The sequence below is a fragment of the Sinocyclocheilus grahami genome, unplaced genomic scaffold, assembly GCF_001515645.1.
Source record: "Sinocyclocheilus grahami isolate Dianchi unplaced genomic scaffold, SAMN03320097.WGS_v1.1 scaffold134.1, whole genome shotgun sequence".
In the NCBI taxonomy this organism is placed as follows: domain Eukaryota; kingdom Metazoa; phylum Chordata; class Actinopteri; order Cypriniformes; family Cyprinidae; genus Sinocyclocheilus; species Sinocyclocheilus grahami.
The window spans coordinates 3239393-3264085 of record NW_015505313.1 but is presented as its reverse complement, the minus strand read 5'-3'; the positions used below and the strand labels follow the sequence as shown (position 1 = coordinate 3264085).

Here is a 24693-nt window from a genome sequence, read left to right as displayed (position 1 = left end):
TAGACAGATAGACAGATAGATAGATAGATAGATAGATAGATAGATAGATAGATAGATAGATAGATAGATAGATAGACAGATAGATAGATAGATAGATAGATAGAAAAGGACGTCGCGTAGATTGAATGTGATGTTTTGTAGCTAGTGAGGGGGCAGCAGTGTTGCACTGAAACACTCTCAGCTCCTCCCATCATCGGCTCTAAAAGGCTCTTCTGCGCTCAGCGCTCGCGCACGTCCCGTCGTCAGCCATGTTTGTCTGACAGCGTCGTACAGCAACAGGTTGTCAAAGATTCTCAATAAAACACTGCAGAAATTCTTTGAAGAAACCCTGAAAGCACGATTGTCATCACGTTAATTCAGAGGACAATGGAAAAGGATATGTTTTCCTCCCTGGAGATTTCGCAAAGTCAATAATGCTGTTGTGTAATGTGAGTACCTCCTGTAATACTGCTCAAATGTCTGCCCATTTTAGTAGTTTGTGCTTTAATCACACTTTGTAGCTAGTTAGAATATAGTTACAATACTTATTATACAAATACCGTCTATGGTAACTTACATGTAACGTTGGAACATTTTCTGCTGGTTATCATTTGGTTTTGCAGTAGTTGTGTGATGAGTTGGGGAAAGTGTCCAGTTTCACACTCTTCAAAGTCCTTCAGAGCTTCATATTACAAATATTAGAGCTCATTGTGAGTCACTTCATGTGAAAGACCTGATTCAAAGTGCTTTCGAACATACTTTCTTCACACAAACCTGCCAGACGAGTGGCAAAGTCGTCTGTCTGCCTGCCTTTGACCCTCAGAGCTACACTGCCTAGTGGAGTTAAACAAAATAGCCTACGTTTAAGTGATATTTATTCGCTTTTGTATTATATTGCTACAATGATTCATACGTGACAATTGCCGGTGTACCGACGAAACATGCTACCTATCAGATTGTGCTACCAAAAATATATTTGCATTGTTTTAAGGGTAAGGGTAGGTATGGACATTTAAATAAAAAACACTCTTCAAAGTCCTTCAGAGCTTCATATTACAAATATTAGAGCTCATTGTGAGTCACTTCATGTGAAAGACCTGATTCAAAGTGCTTTCGAACATACTTTCTTCACACAAACCTGCCAGACGAGTGGCAAAGTCGTCTGTCTGCCTGCCTTTGACCCTCAGAGCTACACTGCCTAGTGGAGTTAAACAAAATAGCCTACGTTTAAGTGATATTTATTCGCTTTTGTATTATATTGCTACAATGATTCATACGTGACAATTGCCGGTGTACCGACGAAACATGCTACCTATCAGATTGTGCTACCAAAAATATATTTGCATTGTTTTAAGGGTAAGGGTAGGTGTGGACGGGTAGGGGTAGGTATGGACATTTAAATAAAATTAAAATAAAAAAGCCTCAAACCACATGAATAAGATGCTGGTAGCATTTTTCGCTATCGATTTGTGCTACCTATCTTTTTAATGGGAGGTAGCACAATCTGAGCGGGTAGCACAAATCGTCAGAACACCAGAACATGATCTAATAGATGATGATGATGGTTGTGTTTCAAAACTTACTGCGTTGCCTAACTAGACAACATTTTTGGCCATCATGGCCAATGCTCAGTGTTTCTGATCCTTTCATTGATTTGCTGTCTTTTTTGTTCCATAGATTGGACATCATATTGATCAATTTGCACCTGATCTCTCTCTTAATAATATGCTGTAATGTGCTCTATTCTGTAAACATTATATAACATTACATAACATTCTTGTTGGGCTTTTGAATTAGGGCTCTTTTAAATTAATAGTAATGTAGTTGATTCTTTTTCAGTCTTTAAGGAAATGTCCTTTCAAACTCTGGATCAGTGAAGGAGAATGATTTGTCAAACCATAATGACTGATTTTTGTCCTCTGTTTTCAGGTGAATGGTCACAAGCTTGTTCTATGAGATTTATGTTTATCTACCAAATGTATATTTTATGTTAGAAATAGTTTGTTTAACATGGTTGTTCAAGATCATGTGTACTTTTTGTGCCCTTCATCACAAATGCTCAAAACAGCTCATGTTATCTAAGCAGAATAATGAACCGATCCATTCTGCCAGTGTAATTGTGTTAGAGCCGCCGGCCAAATGATTCAGTTACAACCTGGAAAAAATATTTGCTTTAAAAACAGACAGTTGGGAATGTTGGGCATCATTATATACAGGGTTAAAAAAACAAAGGATGCCACAGAGCCAGTGTGATACTATGATAATGTCTTGTATTTGTTGATCACGTGCGTGTTTTAATGCACTGCGAACTTGGTGTTAGGTGCTGTATTGAACATTATACATCTTAAACTATGTCACCAAACTAAAGTTATCTAGCTCTAGCACAGATGAGGATTTTTTTGAAGAATGGTCTCTGATAATGTTGAAAGCATCAGATTATGAAAGATTGAATATGATAAACCGTTTTTTTTTTCATTGAATACCATTTGAATGGTTAATGAAAAAATAAATTTTATTCTGGCACAAAAAATATGTTGCTGAAACGGTGCACTTATTGTTAACTAAAACAATTAAAAATTGATCATTGAAATACAACTGCAATAAAATAATAAATGGCAAAAGCACGTAACAAGATTAATAACTTCAAAATTAAAATGAAAACTGAAAATATAAAAATGAAAGCTAATTCAAAATGTTAATAAATACTATAATGGTATATAAATATATAATGCTAAAATATATATGTACTAAAATAACACTGGCTAAAAATTGCTTTTTTTAAACATAGCTACTTGAAGTACAGTCAGGGAAATGTTGGCAGGGCAAGTAAAAATGTGAACTCCTGGCCCGATAACTGTGCTGAACATATCTTTTTTTGTTGAGCCCTGATGTAGGTTCAGTGATGTTTTAGTAGCGTGATGTTTATTTACAGTGTATATGCTTTCTTGCCAGCTGTCTGTCTGTTTGTTCAGACTTCCCTGACGTGACCTTCTGAACATAAAGCCATCAGACAACATCTCTCAGAATGTGGAAGAGCTCTGGTATACTTGAAATCTGTCAAACAGACATATTTCAGTTAAATGGATTACGTTTAATAATGCAAAACTAAAATAACATAATTGACAAATAAGCAAATATAATTTAAGTAGTATAGGGAAATGAAATTGGTACCAAGCATCTCTGGTAATATTGCCAGAGATGTTTTTTTTTTTACATAATCAAGGCTCCACGTTCTCATCTACAATCGATGCTTTCATTTTATGAGAACTGAGAATTCAGTGGCAAGCACAAAAGTGAAAGGTCTGACACACAGACAGGGTTTGTTGGTCTTAATGTGGCTTAATGTCCTCTGCGACCACAGGGCTGTGAGTCCAGAGCATTTAACATTGTTTGAGACCTGTCAACATCCTGTTTCATTTTTGCTTTCCACCCACTTCCTTTGTTCCTTTGTGGCTGTTAAATCATACACAGGGTGGAGGCAGGAGGTGGTGGGACATGCCCAGCTATGAACTCACAGTCTGTCTTTGCAGTTCTCACATCGTACTGTACACGTCATTAAAATAAAGTGAGTGAAGGAAGAATGACACAATTACATTGTGCTTTTCTCTGTGATTCAGTGTTTCCATAGAATTCATACAGTACCAACGAATTTGACATTATAATTGGCAAGCAAATGATAAAATAGTGGAAAGAAATATTTTATTTTTAAATGTTTTATTAAAGGGGTCATATGATGCGATTTAAATTTTTCCTTTCTCTTTGGAGTGTTACAAGCTGTTCGTGCATAAAGAAGATCTGTAAAGTTGCAAAGACTAAAGTCTCAAAACCAAAGAGATATTCTTTATAAAAGTTAAGAGTCCGCCACGCCTACCTAAAACGTCTCGTTCTAACACGCCCCCACATGTCTATGTTGCTATGTGGGAAGATTTGCATAACGCCGCCCAAATGTTCAAGCAAAGAAAGAAGGCGTAACTTTTATTCTCGCTGTAGTTTTGTTGTTGCCGCCGCTAGGGCTGTCGCGGTGAGGGAATTTCCCTTGCGGTAATTTTGAGTGGCTCAATAGCGCGGTATGCGGTTTTACCGCCATAAATATGCATATATGCATATATGCATATATATATCGATATCGGAATTATATCGTATCGAAATTAAGAAATATATCGTGATATAAATTTTGGCCATATAGTCCAGCCCTAGTACACATTGTTATCATTACTAACTTGTTTAATATTCAGTCCACATGCATGAAGTGAAAAACGAGAAGGGCATAACCTTACGAAAAAATAAAACACGGAAAAATCTACTTTGTTTGGTCTTCCAAAAGAGGACGATATGGCTTCATCGTGCCTGGAGCTGATCCGCGCTGGTTGCTGAGGAAATACTACAACTTCGTGCTGTGGATCGCCGGATCGGCTTTCACCGTGGATGAAGCGGAGTCCAGCCCGGAGTCGCCACATGTCCTTCCAGACTCTCCTTCGTCGAAATCGCCGGCCGCGCCGTTCTCAAGCCCGCCGTCTCTGCTCACTCTAACCCTCCCGCCGTTCCTCACGCACAAAATAATGTTCTTTTTAGCAGCATCATATGACCCCTTTTAAGAACTGAATCTTAAACTGAATCGTTAGTGGATATTTGCTATAGATTGATTCATGCAAAATTTGACCCAGCTGCAAATAACATGCAAAGCCACAATGAAATACCATTGGTCTCTCAAAGCTCTCAGGAACACAGCGGTTTTGAGTGATTTCCCTTTGACTCTATATGTACTGGAAAGAGAGATTTTCAGTGCATGCAGTTTCTAATTTAAATAGTTATTCTCATTAAAATATGCAGTTTGTCCAAGATCATTTAATTTTAATTAATTTAATGTTTAATTTTTTTAATTAATATTTTTATTTAGCAGTGACTCATTAATTTAATCAAAAGTGATGGTAAAGACTAGGGATGCTCCGATCCGCCTTTTTTGCCTCCCAACCTGACAGAACTGGAGAGGATCTGCAAGGAGGAATGGCAGAGGATCCCCAAATCCAGGTGTGAAAAGCTTGTTGCATCTTTCCCAAAAAGACTCATGGCTGTATTAGATCAAAAGGGTGCTTCTACTAAATACTGAGCAAAGGGTCTGAATACTTAGGACCATGTGATATTTCAGTTTTTCTTTTTTAATAAATCTGCAAAAATGTCAATAATTCTGTGTTTTTCTGTCAATATGGGGTTCTGTGTGTACATTAATGAGGAAAAAAAATGAACTTAAATTATTTTAGCAAATGGCTGCAATATAACAAAGAGCGAAAAATTTAAGGTGGTCTGAATACTTTCCGTACCCACTGTAAGTATATGCTATAAAATTAAAAAATTTTTTTTTTTAAATGTATAGCATATTTTTTAATAAGGCAACAACATATGATAGATACGATAGAACAAAACAAATACAGTGCAGCACGAACTGATTATGTCAGTCTATGAGCATGAAGCGCTTACAATGTGTGCACATTGTTAGCGCTTCGTGTTAAAAAGTGCAAAGCACAAAGGGAAGAGAAATTGATGCGTAGTGTATTATATCTGTGCAACAGTTATTGAGCCTTTCTTTTAACTGTTTTAAATTTCAGTTACTGTGCACGTTAAAAACAATAGTCTTTTCTACGCCCGTGTTTTGTTCTCACAGACACCCGGTAGCAAGTAACAAAACATTAAACTCCAGCAAGAAGATAAAGTCCTTTTTGCAAAATCATAGACATGTATTTACAAATCAAGTATAATGGGAACACAGAATGATCTTGGAGAGAGCTTTACCGAGCTGACTGCTGTAAGTTAACCGAACGCGTCCAGGGTTTAAACTTTAAAGGCTGAACGAATGACTGACAGCCACACCGGAGAAAGGAGTTTGTGTGAACTTTAATGTAAGAACTTAAATATTCATATGTAGCTCACATTAAGCTATCATATGGCTTCAGAAGTAACACAGAATAATTCGCACAATCGAAAAAAATAAAAAATCTCGGATTTGGATTGGCCCTCTCTGACCGATACCCGATCCGAGAAAAATGGCACTATCGGAGCCGATACCCGATATGAATATCGGATCGGCGCATCCCTAGTAAAGACATTTCTAATGTTACAAAAAAAATTAATAAATGCCATTTTTCTTTCTTTTCATCAAAGAATCCTAAAAAGGCATTGTTTCTACTAAAATATTAAGCAGCACTTAATACACATTGTTTGTAATAATGATAATAATAAAAAATGTTTCTTGAGTAGCTTTGCCATCACAGGAATAAATTACATTTTAAAATATATTCAAATAGAAAACGGCTATTTTAAACCGTAATATGTCACACTATTATGACTTGATGAGCATTAGCAATTTCTTAAAAAAAAATTTTTTTTAAATCTTACAGAACCTGACCTACCTAATATTTGCACAGATTTGTGTCATGGCATTAAACGCAAATAAATAAATCACTCAATCTGTCCATCACTCTCTGAATAAAAGAAAAACCACTGCCAGTGTGTTCGATGAGGAGAGAATAATAGAAAAGGGAGTGATATGACACACATGACAAGCATGCCCTGTCTGAGGGCTTTTCTGGAAGCTTGTCCTGTCTGACTGCATTCTGTTTCTCTATCCACCTTTTTCCTGGGTGCGCTGCTGTAAAAAGGATTATGGGTATAACTTCCGCCGGAAATAGTAGCAGCGTTGACTGAGTTACACTGACGGTGAAATGTTTTGTTTATGTGCGGTTTGAGCTGGTCTTGTTGCTGTCTACATCTGCTCTGAAGCTTAGCTGAAGAAGACCTTCTGTCTGCAGCTGAAACAGTGGTGCCATCACTGATTAATTGCTATGGCTTACAAACTCAGCATGGTTCTTGAAATGCTGGGGGGGAAGTTGTTAGATCTGAAGGTAATGATGATGGGCCTGGATATGTGTGGCCTGGTCTATGGCATTTAAAGTTGATGTGTTTTGCCTTCCTTAGCCCTACATTCTTCCTCGTGCCTGCGTTCCACTTCCTTTGCACATCAGTACATGACATGCCTGTCTTGCCTTGCCTGACTGCATTCTCTACCTCTATAGAATAAATAAGTCTTTCTTGCTCTTTATTTTCTTGCCTCCCTAGGAATGTAGCTTTTAGATGTAAAATTCTAGTTAGCACTCAGATTATGCTTTTACTACTAGCCTAATACTAATGGTAATACTAATAATATAGTACAATCATCATCAATCCCACTTCATATTAAGTGTCTTTAACGACTATGTGCATATGGTGAGAATTTTTTTTTTTTTAACCCTTTTTTTATTTTTTACATTTGATGCCACTGGGGTTTGATTTGGGTAAGGCTGGCACAGGTTCCATGGTATGGGTAGGTTTAAGGGGTATGGTTAACAGTGTAATTTTAGATGTTTTATAATTTTGATGATAATTTTAGTTTTTACAGTGTAAAAACGTATTTACACAATGCACAGTTCATTGTATCAAATGATACATTTAAATGTTAGTACATTGTCGTTAAACACAGTTTATTTAAAGTGAGTCCTCATCATCCTTTTTTTGTTTTGTTTTTTAATACATGTATTTACTGACCTTCCACATTACTGCAGCTACGTGACTACATGAGCGCCCTGGACCTGCGATACATGAGCACCCTGCCGTCTGTATGACACCTGACGTAGTCACTAAAACCCAAGCTTTATGGTGTGACACATTCAGGCTTTGACTTGGCTCTACATCAGCTTTTAAGTACACAAAATCATTGCCCACATCTTTGAATAGCAAACGACCTACTTTATTACTGTGAAGGTATTGGTAAGCCTCTGAGCTTTTCAAAATGCCCATTGCCTTACCGTCACAAGCAATTGAATCAACAAAGTAGCTAAAAATGCTACTGTACGTTATGCGCGGCCACTTTTTTAAAAATCGTCTTCACATTCCTCTATTAAGGAAGGGCCGGGTATATTGATGTTGTCCTTTATAAGTTCTGTCTGCGTGTGATTCCACATCTTGCTATGAATGAATGAGTAGCGACACTGTAACTGCAGCGAATGATTGTTTTCGTCGTAACGGAAGTTCCACCCATAATTCGCGTAAAGCATCATGGGGCGTAGGGAAAAAGGTGGATAGACCTGCTCCCACAGCCCTAGCAAATACTGCCACACATCACTTCCTGTCAGCAACTTTCTCCCTGGTTTTAATGTGTGTATATTCTGTTATCAGTAATTGGTTTTGAAGACCTGACAGCTGTCGGATACAGTACAACTGGTCTGTTAAATGACTTATGATTAGTGGTAGTCATATATTAACCAAGTTGATGTTTGGACTTTTTGGGATCGGCCGATATACAAAGATATACTGACCACTTAATAGGGGTGTATAAAACTACAAATTTTCATAAGTGTGGGTGGTCTGAATGACTAGTTGACTAGTTTGTGGTGGTCTTGTATAATTAGGCTGCATGTTGTCTGCCAGCCCCGTCTGGTCAGATGTGTTTCTCAGGGATATACAGACACAAAGATACAGCCCTTCAGTATTCAAATAAACTAATAGTTTTGTATTTGTTCAGCCTTTTTTTTCCCTGTGGCAGCTATATATAGCAAGGCTGCATTTATATGACTGAAAATGTAATTTATTCCTGTGATTGCAGAGCTGAATTTTTGGCATTATGTGTGTGTGAATGAAATGTAATGCAGATAAGATCTACAGTATATGCCTGTTTTTGTACACGCATATAAATCATTGTCCATTATGTCTGTTTTGGTCTCTGTCTGTACTCAATTCACCCCAGTCATATATAATAATTACCTGCCATCTTGATCTTTTTTTCATGCGTACAGTACAGAGATGATGTCAGACTGTAATTGATTTAATGTGTGAATCAGAGTTCTTGGCTGACTCCCATTACTGACTAGTGATCAACCGATATTGATATTTTATAACCGATACCGATAGCAATTATTTGCGCGTTTATGTGCCCGATAACCGATATTCAGAACCGATATTTATTTACTGTTATAAAGTAAATAAATGACTGAGTGAAGTAAGTCCATACTTCACTTTGGGTTTTCCTCCTTTCAGCCATCTTAAAAATAAAAAAAAGTACATGCGGTGGCCGTGCTGGAGCATTTCCTGAGCATCAACCCGGGCAACACTGTTGTTGTTGTCTCCTCTCCCCTCAGACGCCGTGGTGCAATGGCGTTTATCGGTGAATCCGATATTACAAAACCGATATCCGATTATTGTAAAACGCTTAAATATCTGGAAAAATATCGGTAAATCGAAATATCGGTCGATCTCTATTACTGACTCCCACCACTGACATTTACCAGAAGCATTATTATTTAGTAAATTTGCAAGGGTTATATTATATGATTTCATCTAACAATGTCAGGCTTACAGGAATAAACCTAGATAGCGCTTTTATTTCCTTATACTTACTACGACATTATTAGGAGAGCTAGAGCGACAACTCATCACAATTTTTGTCCATTTAAATATTTGCATCTGCACCAATTTGCATATTTTTGCTCCGTTTAGGCCTTTGAATAAAATGTTTTTCCTCCTTGAGTGTGAGCTTTATATTCTACTGTATCATACTGTCTCCATTAAAAGTTCTGTTTATTAGGTTTTCCTGGCTCTTATTTCATGCGTCAGGCTTTGCAGGGTTAAAGTGTTGTTTCCACCCAAAGTAATGATCAAGCTTTGATTGCAGTGAAATCAGTTTCTGATGTTATTAGGAGGAGGATATTGATGCAGTCAGTCATAAAAGTGTCATTGTTTATTAAGATTTTGCACAGAGCATTAGTCTGTTGAAAACATTTGTATGGGGGGTTTGGAGCTCTCATCTCCTCCCTCTCACCCTTCACACATCCTCTTCTCTCTCTCTTTCACTCGGAGAATGCAGGATGGAGATAGCGACAGCCCTGCACTCCCCTGCCTGCATTATTAATGAGTGGACATTTCTTCTCTCTCTCTCTCTTTGTGTGTGTGTGTGTGTGTGTGTTGCAGATGACTGAGCTAGCCAGCTGAGACGAGGAGATCAGGACCGCTCTCCTCATATCCCTGCCACCTGCAGTCATGAATGGTAAGAGCTCTGCTTTATATTTCTATGTGTGTGTGTGTGTGTTTACCCACGTGTCCCAACCAGCAGGCTGTGTGTGTGTGCACAGAGGACCTTTAGCCTCATAAATGCACTAGAACATGAGTTCTTTCCTATTTATCATGTCTCGTTCATATTTGTGGTGTGTGTGCAGGTGCTACACTGCTCTCACACACTGCAGCATGCGTTGCTCACACACCAGCGGCTCTGACCGTCAGCTTTCATTTCTGCCTGTCAGCAGCCCATCTGTCACACTGACACACTGACACCTCACTGCTTATTGATTTAGCTTTTTTGATAACTGACTTGTGCTTGTTAAATATACATTTTGAAGATGTTTTCTCAGTAGCTGTACATTTGAATAACATTTATCGGGCCACCCTGTAAATGTTTCAAGGGATGTTGTTTATTGAAAGTTTAGTTTTATAAGACATCAGTGGCATGTCTGCCTTTTCTTTTGGAGAATGGTTGTTTTTAATAAAGATATAAATTAATGAATAAAAATGAATGTGTTAGGATATTCAGACAATTTCAGCCAAAATGTCTGCTGTTCTCCTTGTTTTGAATAAGCATTCAAGAGTCAAATTCAAGGGACTGGTAGAAAAAAAAGTTTCTAGCGATGTTATGTGATGGAGTAGATATGTTATGCTCAGCTAATCAAATTGTGAATGTTAAATGACAGTAAAACTTGCCAGATTTTAAACTTGGATCCTCAAATGATGAAATATCCTCTTCCTTTTGGTCATTTAAAATGACAGCTCACTCTTAATGTTATGTAAAAAATTAAAGCAGTTGGTGGTGATTATTTTGTAAAACAGAAAAAGTACACTTTTTTTCATGATAAAAAAAATAAATAGTTGAAATGGAATATATGTGACTTGTACAGAAATTTGCAAATGCATGTACAACTTCTGAAAAATGCACATGGCATGACATTTTTATAGAATGTGTATCGTTTTGAATGAGTGTTACATGTTTACTGCTGCTTTAAGCTGACTTAACTATATAATTTCAATAAATATCAGGGTGACACTAAGTGCATTTACATACACTTTCACTTTAAAAGTTCATTTCAGTCTGACTAAAGTAATAATTTGTCTTTTTAATATTTAATTTAAACATTTTCATCTTAAATCATCTTCAGTTTGGGTTTTATAAAGTCAGACCTAGACAACGCAAGTTGGAATGTGATATAGTGTGATTTATTCTTTTTTTTGGCCTTTGCTTTGTACACTTGTGCCGAAAGACAGAAGCGATGTGCCACATATCATTTGAATAGCCTGACTATGCAAAATCCCACTGTAGCTTGACTATAAATGTTTATGTGCATTTAAATGTACCTGCTGATACTAGAATATTGAATCCACCTGCACTATTAGTAGTTTATTTCTTTTCCCTCTTTCTGTTTCTCTTCTTTATGCCTTATTCTGTTTGTCTACTTTTCTTGTAAGGTGGTCGGAGTATTTGGGCTATAACCCCAGAGGAGAGGGACAAACATGATCAGAAGTTTGACACCCTCTCGCCAGTACAGGGCTTTGTTACAGGTATGTGATGGGGAGCCATTGTTCAAATGTATTAATATTAAAAACCTTTTTATTATTCTAATTATGATATTATTTATTTCAATTTTTAATGAGAGATTAATTTCTTGAAGTTAATATATATATATATACAAACATATATGAATTTACATTTTTATGTACTACATATGAAATTATTTACCAAATATTTTTTTATATTTATATTTTAATAATTTTTGTGTATAGGGGAGAAAGCACGGACCTTCTTTATTCAATCAGGGCTTCCCCAGTCTGTGCTAGCTGAGATCTGGTAAGAAATCCTGGCCATGCACAGTGTTTAAAAAGAAAGAAAAAAGAAATTGACAGAGAAGTCTTGACCTGTTTGTTTGTGTTTGGTAGGGCCCTGGCTGATATGAATAAAGATGGTAGGATGGACCGGCTGGAGTTTTCTATAGCCATGAAGCTGATCAAGATGAAACTGCAGGGACAGAATCTTCCTACAGCTCTGCCCATCATCATGAAGCAGCCACCTGTGCCATCTCCAACCATGCCAGCAACACCTCTTGGTACGCTGCCAAACTACACTATAACCTGCAGAGCGATGATCTAAGAGGGCATTGCAATTGTAACACTCTTGCACTGTAACCAAAATGTGAATAAGTACACAGTTTATTGTTGTAATTACAAATTATTAATGTTAATCTAATTGTTATCACAAGTATCACAGTACAGAACAGGCCAAAGTTTCTCTTTAGTTACCATAACCGGCCGCAGTCACACATGAATGCTGCCCAAACATCAGTATTCAGTGTTCAGCAATCTGGCCTGCATTGTGTAGAGGTCATTTAAGTTTTAAAGGCACAGTAGCAGTTTAGTGTTAAGTTACGACTGTTTTTGGTGGGGAAAAAAACCTTGATTAACATTAGAAGTAGATTTTAGATTTAGCCAATGCTATAAAAGTGCAAAATACTGCAAATGTCAAAAGATACTTCCCCATTTGCTAGGAAAACCTAAATCCTCGTGAAAGTCCTTCGTATGACAGCAGGTGCACAGCTTGATGGCCACAAGATGAGTTGAGTTGTAATGTGGAACAGATGGCTGTATATGCGACCTTCAAAGTGTCAGCTTGTCAGCTTGTCAGCTTTAAGATTTAGCTCTTGTTTTTGATATTTGTAAAAAATAGATTTTGTTAGTGTTAAACTAATGAGGTCTTGCTATAAAAAGAAATGGTTTGAAAACCTCTCAAGCAATCTTGTTGTCTTATTGTCTGGATATGTCTGTTTGAATTTGCCCTTGTGCTTTTGCAGGAATGGGAACTATGCCAAATGTACCCATGATGCCCAGCGTGCCCATTCTGACCCCTATACCAATGACTACCATGAGCTCCATGCCGGGCATGACTCCCATGATGGGCACAGGGCTGTCGGTGCCAGTGATGCCCACCATCAGCACTCCAGCCCTAACTAATGGACCTATTGCCATTCTACAGCCGACCCCCATCCCTCTCATTTCCAGTAAGACAGAGACACTGTAATGTCCACATGCCAATGAAGCCTGAATCTAGTAAAATGATGCCATTAGTTTTTTGAGATTATGACAGTTCGAAGATTCAGTGTGGCAGTTCTGATGGTACACTTCAGGTCTTTATTTTGATGATATTTATTTTACATAGCATTAAACTGTTTGGGATCAGTATATATATATATATATATATTAGTGCTGTCAAACGATTAATCACGATTTATCTCATCCAAAATAAAAGTTTTTGTTTACATAATATATGAGTGTGTACTGTGTATATTTATTATGTATATATAAATACAAACGCATGTATATATTTAAGAAAAATATGTTTATATATTAAATATATTTATATATAATATAAAATATAATAGTATAAATGTATATACATGTAAATAATTTCAAAATATATACTGTATGTGTGTGTATTTATATATACATGATAGATAAACACAGTATACATACATATATTATGTAAACAAAAACTTATTTTGATATATATATATATATATATATATATATATATATATATATATATATATATATTACATACCATTGTTAATAGTAACATTTATTATGTAACATTTATTAAAAAAAAAATTAAATGAGCTTCTTCCAAAAACATTTGAAAATCTTACTGACCCCATACTTTTGAATGATAGTGTTTTGCCATTGTGGATGTGTTGTAAAGCCAAGAGCCCCTGTGAATATTTAGTGTGCTAAAGGTGAAATGACACTGATCTCTTACTGCAGTCAGCATTTTCTCTGCTTCAGCCTTCATGTGTCAGGACTAGCTCAGCTTGTACCTATAAGTCTGAGCTATATCTTGATTTAACAAGCAGCTCTTTATGCATAAACCGTCTCAAAATGACAACTTTGCAGTTTATGTTCTCATGCATGATGTGTTCCTTCATTAATTGCTTGTACACTCTGTCTCTGAAAGAGTGTCACTGCCTACATTTTTCTTTCAGGTGTGTTTGTTTGTGTTTTTATCCGTAGCTCTCCCGGTTTCAAGTTCCTTTTCCTCTTCTCCACTGGGCTTCTCTGCCACTCCATCTTTGCTGGACCTGGGCTTGAGCAGGTCAGGAACTTTCACGCATAGACCTTTATAGTATGTAATTAATCCACTGACTGTGTACATAATTCTATCCACACACAAAGTGACTTGTGTATTTATGTCTACAGCTCAAACTCCTCCCCCTCCACATCATTGGCCAGCAACTCTCCTATGGGCGCCCCTTCTGATTGGGCCGTCCCACAGGCATCACGACTCAAATACAGGCAGCAGTTTAACAGTCTGGACAAGCAAATGATTGGTTATCTAACAGGTATTTATTTACAAAGGATTTTAAAAAGAAAACGGTTGTTTGTCTTATTAATGAGCAAATAATATCCAAACGGATAGTTCAGATAGCACTAATGTACTATAGGTACTATATGTTCTCTTAAGGATGCCTGGGGACAAAACTTTTAAAATGTGATTACTGTGATAATCTCCTGATTATACGGTTAATGTGGGATGTAGAGACTTTAGCTGAAGGCTAGTAGTGCAGTAGGATGGCAATCCACACCCATGTGGCTCATCTGCAAAGCAGTTGACTGTATCACTTACATACCTCATGACAAAGACCCATGTACTAGAGAATTTCAGGAATGAGGACGTGGGTACAACATGACTTTGTAAAGTTTATTTCACAGGTTTATGGCATTAAGTTTAATCCCACTGCCTACATCTCAGGGGCAAGCTGTTTTGTTACACGTAATTTGAGAATGGCACAAATTTTTCTGTGTGAAAAGAGTTTCTAGATGTCATAATGTGTTGATGGTTTAGGAGGATTCCAGGATTGTGACTTTAGGAATATCAACCAGCTCTAGTCAGACCAGTTATTTTAGTACAGCAACAGTATCAACAAGCTGGTTGTAAAAAAAAAAAAAAAACAGCAACGAAAAAGACAGTTTCTAAAACACAGCAAATAGGCATTTTTCTCCCTATAATCTAGTAAAAATAATTTTCTATGAATATGATAAGGATATGTGTGTTCATTCAAAGAAAGGTTTTCCTATGAATTAATTAGAGAAGAGTCCATTTTTACTGTGCATTGTGTCTTTCCTATGGAAAATGTAGTGAAAGGGAGAACTCTCAACATGCCATTAGGTCGTAAAGTGTATCAGGTCTAGCAAAAGGTGTCGTGGTTGCCATGGTGACCAGGGCCTGGTGTCGTTCGCAGACATCCTGGCACCCTGTATGTTTATTGGGTGAGGGGTCTGTAGGGCTGGGTATCGAGTTCGATACTTTTTTAGGCACCGACTGAATTGCCTCGATACCATCGAGTATCGAAAAATTTCTTGTCATTCGGTACCAAATTTCGATACCTAAGGGGTTAATCTCATCAGCGTCAGTGAGCCAATAAGCCTGCAGCACTTGCCGGTGTGTTCGACTAGAGGCGTGGCGCAGATCGATCATCCGCGAGAGCGATTCGAAAGCGCACTGAGCAGTCTGCTCTCTTTAGCTCTCGTGGTACTGTAATACCACCAGTATAGAGTAGCGCGGGAGCTGCGTGGAGTTCCGATCATATGCAGATGTCTGTTCATACTAACGTTACACGACCGAAAGCGTGTGTTATGTGACCATTCATGCAAACTGTAGCATCATGCTACATAAGACAATAAATAAGATATATATTCTGCTTTTACTCAAAACTCGCTTTAAACCACCATCGAGTGTTTGTAATAACTTCTGATTTCCCTCTAACAGGGCCAGATTTACGCATTGCTCAAGACATTGAGCAAATAAATATAACAAACAATAGGGTAAAAAATTACAAACTATTTCCATGTCTTCCACCTTTTTTATGTAGGCTACGGAAATCACGCTTTCTTTCTCCCGTTCCGACGCACACACAGTGCAGACACGCGGAGTCGCGAACAGAAACTTCTTGCCAGCGCTGCACCGCGAATTTATCAGCAAAATAGTTTCGCAGCTGAAAAGCTACATGACATTTCTCAGTAGTGAGGTTCATGAAGGAGTTTAACTTAAAGATTCGCTATTAGTAGATGCTGCTGCTGAACGCTGCTGAGAGACTCAAAGACGCAGGTATTAACACGCACTTAATCTCTCTCACTCTCCCTCTCTCTAATAACCGCATTAGACTGCATTAATAACTGCGTTAGCCTGCATATCAATTAGTGATGCACGATCATGATTTTTCATAGCCGATACCGATTTTTTTACAAGCAAACTGGCCGATTTTTTATTTTTTTATCAAGCAACAAAAAAGAAAGAATAAAAGTACACACAAACAATATGTTTATTTGGTATTTAACAGGCTAAACTGGGTTTTGGCTATTGAAAACAATAACTGTAACCATCTGAAATTAACAGCAGTAACTGCGCAGTAAGTAGGCTACATTCAATACAAACATAGGTAGGCCTACTGACAAAAGCATTTAGCTTTTGTTTTTAAATTGGGTTGAAACTATAAACTGGCCTTAAATGAAAACATTAACTGTAACCATGTAATTTTTAAGGCAACAACTGCATAGTTCCACAACACAATCAAAACACATTCAACACTCCAAACAAAGATGTTACTTAATCAGCATTCAGCATTTGTTTTCGTTTCTAAATTTGGTGTAAAGAAAAAAATATCTTTACCAATGAAACGAAATAAAACCAAAGTAGGCTATATAAATAAATTATTCCAAAATGTTAACTATGGCTGGTGCTTTTTAAATCACATTAAGTCAATGTAATTTTAAGGTAAAATAAGAAATATGAATCCTATAGCCTACAGAACTGACGTTTACTTCTGACTTTTCAAAAGTGCATGCAAGTTCTTCTTTACAAAAAGAAGCATTTCAGCTTTGTCACAAGTTAGTCTGTTTCGTTTCTCATCCAACACGTGAGGAGCTGAGCTGAACAAACGTTCACTGTCTACGCTTGTGCAGGGCGCGGACAGGTACACTCGCGCAACTTCAGCAAGTGCAGGAAAGCTCTTATTTGTGCGCCAGTACACCAACGGCTGTTCGCTTCTTGGTTTCTGTGCCTCAGACAGGTAGCTCTGCATTTCCATCGTGCATCGCCAACAGTGAGCTTGCTCTGCGTGCTATTTTTTCTGCTGGCGCGTCTGTGCACACAATCAGACGAAAAAAATACAAAAAACCAGCCATAAACCGGTTCCGATTTATGGCCGGTCAACCGGTGCATCCCTAATATCAATGGCTCAAGCCTCTGTTATCAGCTCTAAAATGACGTTTTGGAATTTGCAACGGAAGGTTTGGGATGAGGTGCGTAAAAAAATTTGTTCAACCCACACGAGATTTCAGGACGGAAGCATGTCAAATGTCTTGAAACAAATGATCTGAACAATGTCTTGATGTGTGGTTGTGACTCCAGGCCGTTAAAATGATTAGAGAAATAATCCACTCCCGGAGGTGGTTATGTGGCCACGACTATATGGTATTGTCTTTCTCAGTTCTCAAACAAATTAAGAACCATTCAATTTTTATTGACTAAACGCAAGCGCTTATTCTGATAGAAAACACTGTATCGGTTTCCACTGATTAAGAAATATTTTTGTTTGCTTGGGTGGTAATATTAGATCTATTATATTAATAGGGAAGGGGGCCCAAATTTTTTTTTTCTACGTCACGAAAATAGGTAAATCCGGACCTGCCATCTAATGTGTGTTTTGGCCATGTAATGTTGCTGAAATTAAATATGTTATTACCTCTGAGTCAGAGCAGCGATCATGGAAGAGAGAACACAAGCAGACAGCGCTGGAAGCTGCTAATGCTCATCAGTAAATCAGTGGAAAATAAATAGAAATCATGATTCTGTCTGAGCTATGCGTTTTAAAACAAACACTAACTAGTGTAAATGAAGCCTAACAGATGTGTAAACTGAAGACTATTTGAGCTTTATTAAAACTATTTTGCACTGATTTATTGTGTTGGTTACATTTTGTTCCTTTGTCCAGTGGCTCAGGAGATGAGTCTTTGAGTTTGTATAAACATCAACAAGTTGAAAAATAAAACCAAAATTTTTTTTTTTAGATAATGTAATCTTGTTAAAATTTATTTCATAAAATTGGTATTGAAAAAAGTATCGTTCAGGAACCGGTATCGATATTGAAAAATTTTTAACGATACCCAGCCCTAGGGGTCTGTGACTATTTGTTAATCTAATGAATAACTGATTTGTTAAATCTAATGAAAAACGGTGAGTCTGATTGGTCCATACGCTACAGTAATTAGCATCAATATTAATTATTTTATTGCTTTTTTTTTCTTCATTTCTGCAGGTCCTCAAGTGAGAACTGCAATGGCTACAACAATGCTTACTCAGACTCAGCTAGCTGCCATCTGGTAGGTGTTTGCCCTCCCCAGTACTTGCATGAAGCATTTTTTTAAGAAATCTTAATCGGGGGAGATTTCATTGCACAAGAGCAGCTGCATGCAATATATATTTGTGATTAACAGCTGTATTTACGACAGGCCTAATATTATGAAGCATGTTAGACTATGAATTTTTCTCATTTCTTTTTTTTTCTTTGCATATGATATTTTCTGTTTTAAAAATTAAAGTTAGCAAATTTCAGATTGTATAAATATATAGTTACATGCCTTGATTTAATGACATGTTTTGTATATTATTTTGTCAGGAATCTTGCTGATGTGAATAAGGATGGTAAACTGCAGGCTGAGGAGTTTATTCTTGCTATGCATCTGGTAGACATGGCTAAAATGGGACAGCCGCTGCCTATGGCACTTCCTTCAGAGCTGGTGCTGCCAACAATGAGGTACTGCTGACTAGTTTGTTACCTGATCTCCGATTGACTGAAAACTTAATCATATCCAAACCATTGGTCATGAATGTAAAATACATTTGAAATTACTGTCCGAATTGCTTAAATAGTTTTGTCAATGTTTTTTCTCCATAAAAATGAATATTTAGGGGGATGCTTGGTGATTCTGTGAATGGAACCACTTCCTCGATCTATGCAGGCCTGGTTGAGGACCTCTATGAGCCTGAACCTCCACAGAAATCAAGGAACAATTGTATGGGTTTACTCCACACCCATTATTACATAATACAAATATCTATGACTTGCTTTAAAAAAAAAAAAAATCCTCCCACGTTTACACCAGGTATCAAAGAGTTTAAACAGATGTGTTCTATTTAGGCACACAGATTTTGTAATATTATTTGATTTGGTGAAAGACATTTAAACAATTGGTATAAATAATTTCCTGAATATTGAATAAATCTCATTTTAGTGTGCTTACCTGGCTGTGATTTGCATCCTACTGATTTTTCAGCTTCCTCTCTCCATATTATTTAGACAAATAAGTCATGCAAAAAATGCATAAATATTGTTGTATTAAAAAAGAGGGATAAAAACACAGATTAAAAAAAAATTCTGTTTATATATTTATCAAATATAACAGTTGCTTGAAAATTCCAGTTTATCGTAATAATTTATGTGTGTGCTTTGTGTATCTAGTGACTTTTGAGGATAAGTTCAAGAAAAATATGGAGATGGGAAATGCTGAGCTGGAGAAGCGCCGACAGGCCCTGCTTGAGCAGCAGCGCAGGGAAGAGGAAAGGAGGGCACAGAAGGCCAGAGAAGAGCAGGAGAGAAGAGAGAGGGAGGCACGAGAGCTGGAGCTGAAGAGGAAGAGGGAGGAAGAGCTCAGACTGGAGCGACAGAGGGAGCTGGAGAGACAAAGAGAGGAGGAGAGACTCAAAGAGCTGGAGAGGAAGGATGTGAGAGGATGTTTCTGGTTCCTTTTTCCAAAATGTGTTTACATTTCACAAAAAGTTTATATAGATGCACAAAATTCAGGAAAACATTTTTACTACCCATTGCTATGATGCTCCTTACAGGCAGCCAAGAAGGAGCTGGAGCGCCAGCGGCAGCTTGAGTGGGAGAGGAGGAGAAATCAGGAGCTCCTAAACCAGAAGAGTGAGGAGCAGGAGGAGATCATCAAGCTCCGAGCCAAGAAGAGGAGTCTGGAGATGGAGCTGGAGGCTGTGGTGAGGATTTAGGACATCATGCTATCAACCACTACATTTTATCTAGACTCATTATGTGTGAAACCAAGCACATTAAATTAAACAACACATTTCTATTACGTACAAAATTATAATAATTCCTATTTTTGAAATGGACAGTGTGCTTGATAAAAGATTTCCCTCTCTTTTTAGGGCAACAAGCAGAAACGAATCTCTGACAAGCTTCGAGATGCTGAAGGCAAAAAGAGAATTCATAAAAATGAGCTTGAAATTATCAACCAGAAAAGAGACTCCTGCATCACAGAAATCAACTCTCTGCAGAAACAGTTAGAGGTCTGACTGCTGCATCCGTAACAGCACCCATGAATTTTGAATGTGTCTTTGTGTATTCAAGTTAAATCTATTTATTAATTTATACTAAAATGTCCATTTATTCTTAAAAAAAATCTTAATTTTAGATGTAGATTGCTTCATAACTGCATAGCAGTAATCATGACTTGTATGTGATTTTTGCAGGAATTTAAAAGAAAGTTGGGACAGTCGACCATAGAACAGCAAAAACTCAATGACAGACTCCGCAGCCTGAGTCTGAACAACCTCCCTAGTAAGACACATAGTAACCCCCCCCAAGTATTGCTATTTTAAACTTCTTCTTTATTTTTTTTAAATCTTAATTTTAGATGTAGATTGCTTCATAACTGCATAGCAGTAATCATGACTTGTATGTGATTTTTGCAGGAATTTAAAAGAAAGTTGGGACAGTCGACCATAGAACAGCAAAAACTCAATGACAGACTCCGCAGCCTGAGTCTGAACAACCTCCCTAGTAAGACACATAATAACCCCCCCAAGTATTGCTATTTTAAACTTCTTCTTTATTTTTTTTCTTTTTTCTTTTGTGATACAAGCATCTGGAATTGTGACAAAAAGACTTAAGCATGAATGATGTGTTGAATTGTAAAATAATAATAATAATAAAGTTTGTTCCCTGTAATTGTGAGAGCACCAACAGTTTGTATGTTTGTTTGTTTTTTTCCTGATGCAGCTGCAACAGTGAACACTTTACAGAGGAATGTAGAAGACAAGGATCTTACCTGTCGAAAGCTTAAAGAACAGCTTAATGCTTTGGAGAAGGAAACTGCAGTTAAATTAACAGATATAGATCAGTATAAGAAAGAAATCCAGGTAAGCCATTAATATCACTCAGCCATGACTAATAAATACATGCAAACCATTCAGAGCAGCACAAACTGAGCTGCATGTTTAGCTAGACTAGTTGCACTTTACAAGATGCTGATTGACAGGACATTTTAACTTGAGTGAAAATATTTTAGTCCCCAGCTATTTAGCATTTCTGTAACATCTTTCTTAACCGATCAGTGCTAACAGCATACAGACTGCTTCTGATGACACTAATGCGTGTAACTCCTATGCTTTTGTCCCTGTCTTTATCACTAGCTGTAGAGCTTTTCTGTCTGTCTGTCTACTTGTCTGTCTCTCCCTGGCTTTCACTGCAGTTTGAGGAAATGGATGACATAATGCTTAAAGGCCTGCTCTCTTTACTGAGTTGCCTCGGCAATCTCTTCTTCCTTTTGAAGGTCTCTTTTTTTTCCCTTTTCCTGCTCATTCTTACTGTAGCAGCTTTACCTTTATATCATTACCAAAGGTTATTTTCTGCACATATTATCAGGGATGGATTAAAGGCAGAATAAAATTCCATTCACAATGCATTTAACTTTAATAATGTGACTCATTTCTAAGTGAAACAATATTTCAGTGGGAGATAATTTAGGGTGGGATTGAATATAAACATGTTATGTGATACTGTATTAGTGATTTATAATATTTCCTGTCTATCCTATCTTGTTTACATTGGAAGTAATTTCAGAGGTGGGAAACATGAAATTTGTAATTATTATTCGAAAAGTTTCACACGTGAATTGTGCACAATAGGCCTAGCAATATTTATTTTAAAAAGTGTCAGTTAGGAGCAGTGTTATTTTAGCATAATTGGTAGACTACTATATTGTTTTTATTAATATTTTAAATTACTATTTATTTTTAGTGTTAGTTTTAATTTTTAAGTTTTAATAGTTCATTTTGTTGTGTGTTTTTGTCATTTTTTTTTATTAGTTTGTTAGTTCATTTTGTTGTGTGTTTTTGTCATTTTTTTTATTAGTTTGTGTTGAATTTGTTTTTATAGTTAACTAAGACAGCACTGTTTTAGAGTGCAAATTCTGGCTGACAAGTCAGCGTGAATCCTTTTATTGTGATGTCCTTCTGATTGAAAAAGGATATTCGATGAGGAGAAACTAGTCTAAATGGATTTGGAATGTGAAAAATTAAGCATTGCATACCAGAATGGAGTCTGTCAAGTTTGCTAAAAGCATTACCTTATGGTCTAAATTACAATTTTTTTTTGTTTGTTTTTTTTTTTTATTAAAAGTTAAGCTAAAAATCAGGTATCGGTGTTAAGAATGTAAATTGGGTTGTTTTGGGACTCTGTTACAGTTGAGTTCAGTGTGTCATAATCTTTCGGTTTATTAATTAGGATCTCCGAGAGAGCCAGAGGACGCAACAGTCTGCTTTGGAAAAACTACGCGCCGTTAAGGAAGAAAAAATCAGAGAGCTAAAGAAACGCAAGCAGGAGGAGCTAGAAAAGAAGAGGAGAGAAGAGGAAGAGCAGAAGTAAGTGTTTTTTTTTTAATTATTATTATTTTTATTTTTTCCCCCGCTATAGAACACTCACATGGAACTTCAAAAGAATTCAGGATCTCACAAGCAAAAATTTTCACTATACAGACGCATCAAACTGGAGAAGGAGCGGCAATGGCAGGAGAAACTGCGACGTGAAGAGGAAGAGAAACAGAGGATAATACAGGAGGAAAGAGAAGCCAAACTTCGTGAGGAGGAGGAGAGGGAGAGACAAGCTCGTTTACAGGCTGCTAGAGAACAAGCGGAACGAGAGCGCAAGGCCCGCGAGGAGGAGGAGAGGAGGCACAGGGAGGAAGAGGAAGAAAGGAGAGAACAAGAAAAACACAGACTTGAGGAGAAACGGAGGCAGGAGGAGGAGGACCGCAGGCGGCGAGATGAAGAAAAGAGGAAACTGGAGGAGGAAAGGAGAAAACTGGAGGAAGAAAGGAGAAAACTGGAGGAGGAGCGAAAGAGGCAGGAGGAGTTAAGATTGGAGGAGGAGAGGAAGCGGAGAAGGAAAGAGGAGGAGAGACGAGAAGAGGAGAGAAGAAGGGAGCGTGAGGAGGAGGAGAGGAGGCGACTTCGTGCACAGGAGGCTGCCATGAGAGATGCAGAGGAGAGGAAGACACTAGAAGAGGAGAGAAAAAGAAAAGAGGAGGACCGGAAAAAGCAGGAAGAGGGGGACAGGAGGCGTCGAGAGGAGGAGCAAAGGAAACACGATGAGGAGAAGAAGATGAAACAGCAGGAGGAAGAGGCTGCAGCCATAAGACTGAGAGACGATGAACAGAACAAGAAGAACACTGTTAAATCAGACATTGTTGCTGCTCTTCTGCGCGGCCTGGAGGAGAGGAAAGGTAAGAAAAAGCGTACTGTAAGATTTAAAATCAACCAGCATGGCTAGTTAAGTTATCTCTGATATGATTGGAATGATTGAAAGTATCCTCGTGATTTCAGGCAGCAGACATCCTCTTGGCACGCAGCACAGGAGATCAGCAGCACTGACAACTTTTAAGGCCCTCTACCCCTTCACTGCCAGAAATGATGATGAGCTCTCCTTCGAAAGCGATGACCTGATTGAGGTCAGTTTGAGAGCAAATCTCACAAAACTTGCCAATCATGCCCCAAAATCTAGAAGACAAAATATAAGATGCTAGATTTAGCCTTTTCTTTATTATATTTTGAAGAAAATTAAACCTTTATATATACAAAAAAGATTTTTTATGTTTTTTTTTTTTAACTGATGCCACGTTCTATTTCTGACATACTCCAAGTGCTTTTACTACTTCTGATTTAAAGGACAAATGAATTTTCAGCGTCACAGTGTAGAACGCTTCTAGCTGTTGCAGTACAACGGTTGCGTTCGGTGTAGATGTGGTTTAATACTATTATTTAGCACATTAAATAGATCAAATGTGACAAAGAATTTTACATTGTTATAAAAGATTGATAGTTCAAACAAATACTGTTGTTTAACTTTATCAAAAAAAAGAAAATACCTGAAGTGTATCATGGTTTTATAAATATACAAAAATACAAATATTCAACAGAATTTTTCTTGACCATTATATCGGCATTTTAGAATGATTTCTGAAGAATCATGTGACATGGAACACGTAGTAGTAGTGGCTGCTCTATGGCTAATGATAAAGAAAGAGGGACAACTACTTTAAATAGTAATAATATTTCTCAATATTACTGTTTTTACTGTATTTTTGATTTAGCTTGATTTACCAAGAGACTTTCACAAACATAAAAAAATGTTCCCGGCCCCTAAACTTTTAAGTATGCACACACACACACACACACACACACACACACACACACACACACACACACACACACACACACACACACACAAACACTCACATGGTGTGTTT

The 24693-nt window shown here is 37.3% G+C and overlaps 1 protein-coding gene across 2 annotated transcripts in view; it reads left to right on the top strand.

The window, feature by feature from the left end:
• Positions 1–201: 201 nt before the first annotated feature.
• Positions 202–24693, top strand: part of LOC107590922 (intersectin-2-like) — a 42726-nt gene continuing 18234 nt past the window's right edge. The window contains exons 1-14 of one of the 2 annotated variants that reach the window (XM_016279886.1): positions 202–428; positions 9973–10048; positions 11515–11607; positions 11830–11893; positions 11983–12149; positions 12891–13097; positions 14104–14185; positions 14290–14432; positions 18408–18471; positions 18768–18905; positions 19061–19164; positions 19611–19873; positions 19994–20143; positions 20315–20360. In XM_016279886.1, coding sequence (XP_016135372.1) covers positions 10042–10048; positions 11515–11607; positions 11830–11893; positions 11983–12149; positions 12891–13097; positions 14104–14185; positions 14290–14432; positions 18408–18471; positions 18768–18905; positions 19061–19164; positions 19611–19873; positions 19994–20143; positions 20315–20360 — 1528 coding nt within the window. In that variant the 5' untranslated portion in view covers positions 202–428; positions 9973–10041. The remainder of the gene's footprint in view (positions 429–9972; positions 10049–11514; positions 11608–11829; positions 11894–11982; positions 12150–12890; positions 13098–14103; positions 14186–14289; positions 14433–18407; positions 18472–18767; positions 18906–19060; positions 19165–19610; positions 19874–19993; positions 20144–20314; positions 20361–24693) is intronic. The other variant, XM_016279887.1, reaches the window with a different exon arrangement.